Source organism: Plectropomus leopardus, chromosome 16 (assembly GCF_008729295.1).
Source record: "Plectropomus leopardus isolate mb chromosome 16, YSFRI_Pleo_2.0, whole genome shotgun sequence".
NCBI classification, from domain to species: domain Eukaryota; kingdom Metazoa; phylum Chordata; class Actinopteri; order Perciformes; family Serranidae; genus Plectropomus; species Plectropomus leopardus.
This window is the reverse complement of record NC_056478.1, coordinates 16,194,025-16,202,539: the sequence shown is the minus strand read 5'-3', so window position 1 is coordinate 16,202,539 and position 8,515 is coordinate 16,194,025. Positions and strand designations below refer to the sequence as shown.

Sequence of the window (8,515 nt, the reverse complement as noted above, 5' to 3'; positions counted from 1 at the left end):
TGTTGAGGTGAAGGGACAAAAGCCTTCACAGGCCCTGGGGCTTTATGTAATATACAAGATCATACTGTTACCTGAAAACAAATGTCAGATTTTTCATAGAAAGATTAATGTTTTCTTTTCAGAAACTTGAAGTACACCCAAACTGCACATATGGCTCAGTGTGAAAGCCTGCCATGTTTCCACTCTCCATCCTCCTCTGCAGTGACTTTTGTTTAACACTGATGTCCAGCAGACTCTGCAGAGGTATCCCCTCCTGACAGCACTGCGAGCTGAGAAACATCACCGTCTCTGTTCCGCGTACAGACAGCTCACTTCAAATCAGCATCAAAGTGACCGAGGATTTCAAACGGAAATCTCAAAGAGAGAGAAAAAAAAACTTCTGAAATAAAATTGTATTGATTTGTTGTTACCTCCCACTCATGAAAGTAGCCACAGTCCTTTTGACAGGAATTCGATTGTTCAGTGACACCTTTTATCCCGGCGGTTTAATGCTCTGCTGCATCCAATCAGCTCGGATTAAGACTTCATTTGACCCAGCTGAAGTATTACAGTGAGCAACTTCACCTCGGCCTTGATGTAATGAAGGCTGTTGTTTCATTCAAAGAAAGAAAAAAAAAAGCCTGGAGGGTAAGTTTGAGACACAACTCACCTCGTCAGTTCTGCAACACTGACATTTGTGCTGACACACTCGCTGTGACCTTTAACAATAATTGGATTTTTTTTTTCGCCTATACATTAAAACACTCTGACTCCTCCGTCCCTTCCTTCTCTGTGCAATATATGCTTAGTTACATTTTAAAAAATAACTTAACCCTGAATCCTTTACAGAACAGCATAGTTACGTTATTGTACTTTTTATCGACCCTTATTGCCACAAAAGTGATTTTAATCTTTCCAGAGAAAATCCAGTAATTCTGTCCACTTGACCCTCAAAAGATTTATGAAAAATCTATCATGTAACTTGGGGCACTCCGCCCTCATAGAAATACTACCTCTCCTTACAGCTTTGGTATATTTACACTCTAATGAACACTCATATTTCCCGTTTTGACACCCCCCACTGCCTCTGCCGCGTCCTCACTATCTTAAACTAAAGGCTCAAAGTGCTCTAAACCACTATCTTGGTCTTCACTAACGATGGAGAGTCAGCAGGAGCTAAAGTCACAATTACTGCTTTCAATTACATCAAATTCCATATTAAAGTCTTTCCATTTCAACAAATTCAGGACAATCTGTAGATTTGCTTCCATAGGTGAAGTGAATGTGCACAATATCTCTTGTCATGTTCAACATGTTTAACTTTCAGCTGCAAATTTGCACCACTGACCTATGGCAGGTCATCTTTGCAGTGACAACCTCTGAGGAAGAACTGGAAAGTCAAAAATGGTACAAAGACAATTACGCTCATAAAAAACAAACTTTTTCAAAGTCAGATGAGAGACAGCAGCTGCTGGGAAATGATGGGAAATATAAGATGCAATCCAGACATAAGTTGAATAAGTGAATGCATTTTTGCTGGCGGCAAAGTGACAGGATATTGAAACCCACAGAACCCACACCCAAAGCCACGAGGCTGGAAGTAATGGTGAGGAACGTAAAACTATCACTATCTGTTGCCCACAGCGCTGCATTGTCATCTGCTTCCTCTGCGATGGATTCCTCAACAAAAGACTAACATCACTATTCATACGCAAATGTTGAATAAAGAGTTTTGCCCAGAGAGCATTTAAACGTAATTTCAGCTGAGTACAAATCAGCTGATGTTGTTTTACCTCACAAACTGTATCACAGCTTTCAATATTGTTAGTCTTTCTTAAAAGTGGTGTTAAGGTATAATCATCAAAGTGTCAGTATAGCTGCAGTAATGATTATTATTACTGCAACCATTATCATTTCATGCCACCCATAATTCATTTTAACACTTTTGTTTACACTTTACTGTCAATAATTCAGAAATGGCTTGAATATATTTCCTCATTTCAACCCTTTTTGTTTTTTTGGGGTGTTTTTTGTAATGGTTTTCAAACTTTTGGATGTTGACACAAGCTATTCACAACAGCCAAAGAATGATTCTTCCTTTTCATATCACATAATCTGAAGAAAGAAATTGTTAGTATTAAGTATTTTAACCAAAAAAAGGAGAAAGAATTAGAGAAAGCTCTGACAAATAAACATATTTTTGGGGAATAGAGCACAAGTTTCAATTTTGTTTCCTGATGGAAACTTTTGCAAACATAACTGCTTTTCATCTGTCTGTATAATTACTATTGCAAATCAATGCATGTCTGTACCTATGCGCTGTGCTTTTCATCAAAATCAATGGCAGCTGATAAGAGCTAAAATCAGAAAGTGCAGTTTAAGCAATATGCTAATATGTACAAATATGGGATGCACACCTGATAAAGGAAGCCCAGCAATTTAAACACACATTTCTACTATTAAGAAATGAGAGAAACAGGCTTTCTGTTCAGGTTTGGCTGCTGTTTGTCTTAAAAGCATCCTCCTCATTTACACCTATTTACTATAATTTTGACAGACATAATTAAAATCTCTAGAACGTGGAAACGAGTTAACTAAAACGCTCAGGGGAAATAAAGAGAAAATGTGAACACTAAAAGAAATATAAAAGCTCAAGTTAGTACAGATACTCCCAAAAATACTTAAGTACTCTAAGTACAATTACTTTGTTACATTACACCACTACATGTAAATATCATAAATGTTTGTTTTCCACAGAGCTTATTTCCTGCAACAAACCAAAAGCAAATGGTAAAATCCCATTGGCTTTTTGTAGAGGGAACCAGGGCAGTTACCTTCTGCTCAAATATCCCTGTCTAGATAAGAAACCACCTGAACTTAAAAATGAATGGCTTGAGAAATGTTTTGGAGTGTTTAACTCTGAGAGTAAATGCCTCTGGTCGGCTGTATGAACACCTTTGAGACCCCTGCAGGGTAAGAATCTTTTACATGTCTCGCTCTAAGCAGGACAGCAGCTCATCCAAGCGGAGATGATAACAGGGGACAGGAAATCAATGCTTACAGGAAGAGAGAAAAGACTGAAGAGGTACAGAAAGTTCCCTTAACAGTTTCAGTGCATTTCACCACTGAAGAAAAAATATTATTGATGATTTCTATTTATATTTTATAGTCATTTTAGTGAAGAACCTAGGGCGATAAATAAATGCACAGAAGCTGAGCTGAAAGCCTTGTCTGGATAAGTGAATACAGGCCGTCTACAGGTATAAATAGTTAATTTCAAGACATTTTGAGACCTTTTTCATTCCAGTTTAAATAAAACTTAAGACCAAACTTGTGATGAAAATACACACCAAAAGTGAGAATACACTCTTTGTAAGGAAACCCATTTATGTCAGTTCAGAGTGAACAGTAAAGTAATATGACACTGATGATACTCTCTGTACTTACCACCCAAACTTGGAAAAATAAAGTTAACAAGGAGGCTGGCTAGCAAGGCCCCACTTTATCAATGCAGACTCATTGTAATTTAATACTTTTTAAAGGAATAGTTCAGATATTTTTAAGGTGGGTTGTATGGGGTACTTATCCATAAACAGTATATTACTTGCAGTAGATGTCAGTAAGCACACCCACAGTTTAGGGAGTCTGAAACCAAAGTTCAGCAAGTACAACTGTGAAAGGGTCAGCAACAAAATGTATTTTAGGCACCTAAAAATTATATCAGTTTAAGTGTACGCTATCTTTAAAATGTTTTCACTGCTTTACCCTAACGTCAGACAGTGATTTTCAACGAAAAAATGAGGCCATTATATCGTTCACTTCAAAGCCAGACTCCACTGAGAAAAATAGTGATTTTACATCACAGCCGCAGGTCCACTGCTGCCTAATGGGTTAGTAAGTTTGTGTTATAGTGTGATTTTGACATTTAAAAGGTTTACAACGTAAACTAACTGATCAAAGCAGCAGTATATCAGCAGCTCCTGTGTTCAGTGAAATAAACAGAAAAGTAAAGTATTGCAAATACTCTAAATATTGCACACACTTGAATTAGTATTGATTTTTTTTTTTAGGTGGCTAAAATACGTTTTGTTGCTGACCTCCTGCACAGCAGTACATTGCTAAGCTTCCATGTCGGACTCCTGCCTGCTTCTCCAAATTGGGGGCATGCCGACTAACATCTACTGTTTGTAACACACTGTCGTGGATAAGTACCTCATGCAACCCCACATCAAAAAGACAGGAATATCTCTTTAAGGGCTTTTCTTAGTAGCATAAAACTAGATGCCATGTCAAATGAGCATGTCACAAATAAGAGGCATTTCTCTTCAGATTTTCTGAGTTTTATTCAATGTCCACATGAGTAACCCCCAAGGAGTCACCCTGCATGCCAAAAAAATGTCCAACAGGAAAGTTTAATAACAATAACCTGGCAAATCAGTGCTCTCCACAGCTGTGCTGTGTGGCCTCTCTTCATCAGCATCAATAACATTGCATAATTTATAACTCTTTCAAAAATGCATTTATTTTTGCTCATGCAGACTGTGTAACATCAGTCAACGTAGAGGTCTATAATACCATTTTGAAACATCAAACAGTGTTGTTGTCATCCTAGACTTTCGCTGAATTCTCAGTCTGAACTTTCAGCGAGCAGCCAAATCAATACAGGGCATTACTTTGAAAAAACATTAACATTATGGCCTCCTACATGCATCATTGCCGTTTCCTCAAGCAGAAAATGGGCTTTCAAACCTCTGAGCAAGGCTCAGATAATTCCCTTTAGATTTCCTGGTTTTAGCGACACCGTATATTTCACAAGCTATTCCCTCGTAGAAAAAAAAAGAAAAAAAATTCACGGCCACAATAATTCTCTGTCAAATTGCAGGAGGAAGACAGTGCAGGGGGGCAGGGTCAGTGATGGAGCGCTCTGCCCTGAGAGGCACGGGGTGACTTGTAGTCATAAAGGAAATGAAATGGCAGGAAATGTCATTTTGCTGCCCCGTTTTCACAAGTGTCGTTATCATACACCTCTATGTCCTGGAGACTGGAGGCATCTGTGTCGTCACCAGCGCTGCTCACACTGTTCCTGAACGCGATACCTCCTATGAAGGGATACACGCTTCCTGTGAAGAGGTCTCTGATGTTGTAATGAGGGAGCTCGGGGTCTTGTCTCTCAGGTTTAGTGATACACTTTCCCTCCATGGCTTTGTTTCTCTGATAGTACTTTGAAAACTTATTAAAGATGATGGTGATGGGCAGAGCCACCACCAGCAGACCACACACAATACACAAGGTGGCCACTATCTTCCCTGCTACCGTTTCCGGGCAGGTGTCGCCATAACCGACTGTGGTCATTGTGATCGTGGCCCACCACCACCCTGACGGGATGGTCCCCAAATCTGAGCTCTCTACTTCTTTCTCTGCAAAGTAAATGAGGGCGGAAAAGATGGAGATCCCCACCGAGAGGAAGAGAAGCAGCAGACCAACCTCGTGATAGCTGTGGCGCACGGTGGCACCCAGCGCTCGCAGCCCAATTGAGTGGCGGGCCAGTTTAAGGATTCGAAGAACCCTCATTAGGCGCAGAACCTGCACTACCTTCCCAACGTTTTCTATGTCCTCGTTCTCCTCTGCAACCTCTTCGTCAGCTGTCTCCAGAGCTAAAGTGGCGTAAAATGGCAAAATGGAAGCAACATCGATGATGTTTAGGGGGTTTCCGAGGAACTTCCTGCGGGAAGGGGCAACAATTAGTCTGATGATGAACTCAGCAGAGAAGCCAGCAATGCAGATCTCCTCCAGGATGGTGAGGACGGGGTCCTCGATGGGTTTCTCATTGTCGTCCACCTGCTGAAACTCAGGCATGCTGTGGACACACATGGCAATGATAGAGGTCAACACCAGGCTGAGGGAAGCCACGGCGATGATCTTTGCGCCTCGTGAGTGAGCCGGATCCTCCAGCCTGAGCCAAACGTAGCTCCTCACCTCCGCACACCAGGCACCTTTGAACTTGGCCAGGTCTTTATCGAGAGCAGAGAGCTCCTCAAAAGAGGAGTCGATGCTCGGCTGATGCTGGTCGTCGCTCCTGACATCCCAGTCTCTGTCCTCGATGTACTCCTTCCTCTCGTGGTACCAATAGCTACAGCAGGGGCTAAGGTGGAGCTCCTGGATCCCCCAGTACTCGATCTCCTGGCTGAAGGAGAACACACACACCTCCTCCATCATGTGGATGCGCCCTGTGTGGTAGAAGTTAAGCACACAGAGGAAAACTCGGGGGTTCCTGTCGAAATAGTACTCCTTTTCAGACGGGCTGTAGTCGTCACACAGCTCCAGGATTGCCGCCTCGCTTTGGCAGCGCAGCAGACGAGCCAGGCGCGTGTGAGGGAAGCGGAGCAGCATGTCCGCGTCCACTTCATGTCGAACCCCTCCCACGTTGAGGTGGACCTGGTCCTCCTCATTCCCCCGCCGGTGGAGGATTTGCCCATACCCCATGGTCCTGATAAAAAACGTAGAGACATTATGACCAGAAATGAAGTCAGCTTCATAGATTTTTTTATGCCCCACAAGCACGTACAGTCAAGATTGTAAGTGGTACGCTTATGTGGAGGTGATGTCGATCAAGACATATTTGACTGCACTGTTTGTAGAACACATTAGTCCTCTGAAGGAAAAAAAAATCAATACAACACACACAGGAAATGGCTTGAGCTGGAGTGAGTGAGGAGGCGTGAGGTGCTGTCACTTCTTCCAGGGCTCAAGTACAGGATTATCACCAGAAGAATCAAATTACAGAGCGGACCGAACTAATTCAGAGGAAATGAGAGGCAACAAGTTGAAATTGAACCCACACAACATTTCAAGCAATTATTAAAGTCAAACACTGTTTACAAGCATGTGCTGCTTTCTGTACTATACTCCTCATATCTGCTCTTATAGAAATTCAGAGCAACATGCTTTGGTTGCTGGTTTGGATGCACACACGCATGAATTTTTTTTTTCTCTTTACCAAACCCTATTTACAAATAAGTCAATTATTTTTAATTTTACTAAAAGTGAATACAAACATGAAGCTGAAACGTACCTGCACTTGGAGCCTTTCTTTCCATGAAAATAACTTTTATCCGGGTGGTTTAGTTTTCACATTGTTGTTAAGTGCAGCAGAGAGGAAGGTCGGAGGAGGCAGAGCAGCCGTGCTGTTGCTTCTGACGGGACAAGACGAGCTGGAGGCGGGACAGCGGCAGATTGTTCCCTTTTACAGGGAACAGGGAGGGGCGAGAGAGGAGAGGAGAGGAGAGGAGAGGAGAGGAAAGGAGAGAAGACGAGAGGAGAGGAGAGGAGAGGAGAGGAGAGGAGGGAGGGGGACTTCACGGGAACACCCTGTGAGAAATTGCTGTAATAGGCCTCCTGATGACCCTAAATAAAGCTGAACTCTAGGTCTGTTGAGATATTTAATAGGCCTATCTGCGATTTAATGTGAGATCATATCATTTTCTTTTTGTAAGGAGAGCAAAATTTTATGCATTTTATGCAACACAAATAGATGCAAAATGCATCAATTTGTGTTTTTGGACATAGGTGTAGATTTTTTTTTGGGGGGGGGGGGCATATTCCCTTTCAACATTTCAAGGCATTTTACCCTAAATTAATGCTGGAAAGGTTCAAATTTGGTTGTAAAAACCAGAATGTAGGAAATTAAAGAAGTATTCCTCTACTATAAGGATGGTCTTTTCATCAAACCATACTGTCTATGCAGTAGAGAGATGCAAAAACACTTTTGGAATTGGTGCTACATGACGAGAGAAAACAGGAAAAAAAGACGATGGTATTCACTTTTGTACAAGAAGAGGAAAAGCTACAATTGACTGAATAATGTTACATCCTTGACATAAAGTTGCAGAGGTTAGGTTAGACAATTACAGCTACTGTGGTACAGTTACCATAAGCACACTGATGACTTGATCACAGTTTTTCAAAATACATGGGATATACACAAATTTCTGGCTCATAATAAAGGTGGATATGTACAATTTTGGGTGCGTTACTTTTCATAGGAAAATGTAATGCCTGGAAATGCACTGCGCCACACCACACCAATAAAAGTGCCTGCTGGAAGGTGACATAATGTGAACTTTGACACAAGCATGGCCCACTGGTAACAAATGATGTCATATTGCAAACGGTAAATGGTAAGCTAAAACATGTTTCTGAAAACATTTGGGGCAAGAAAATATGCAACTCAGTACCAGAAACTTGGTTTATATTTGATCAGAGCTGCTTAGTTTCACAGTTTGATCTCAGTTTTTTCAGCCTTCATTCTTATTCTGCAGGAAACAGTATGGCGTCCACTTTCTGTTAACAAACTCTTACTATTACGGCTAAACAGGGAATCAAAAGATGTTTCTGAAAAAAAATTTGATGGGAGAAATAGGCAGTGCAGGAGGATGGATATCGAGATACTGGTTAGATAGAGGAAAGTAAAACACAGTTCATAACAATATATTACCCACAATGTTCTGATACAAAGCTGGTTGAAAATTGGTGAAGT

General features: G+C 41.3%; 1 protein-coding gene across 1 annotated transcript; it reads right to left on the bottom strand.

Annotated features, from left to right (window-relative positions):
- Positions 1-4,413: 4,413 nt before the first annotated feature.
- LOC121955644 (potassium voltage-gated channel subfamily S member 3-like) lies at positions 4,414-7,869 on the bottom strand. The gene is made up of 2 exons (XM_042503683.1): positions 7,052-7,869; positions 4,414-6,466 (listed from the first exon to the last, which is right to left on the bottom strand). Exon 2 carries the CDS (start codon positions 6,460-6,462, stop codon positions 4,963-4,965), a length of 1,500 nt encoding a protein of 499 aa, XP_042359617.1. The 5' UTR covers positions 6,463-6,466; positions 7,052-7,869; the 3' UTR covers positions 4,414-4,962.
- Positions 7,870-8,515: the final 646 nt, after the last annotated feature.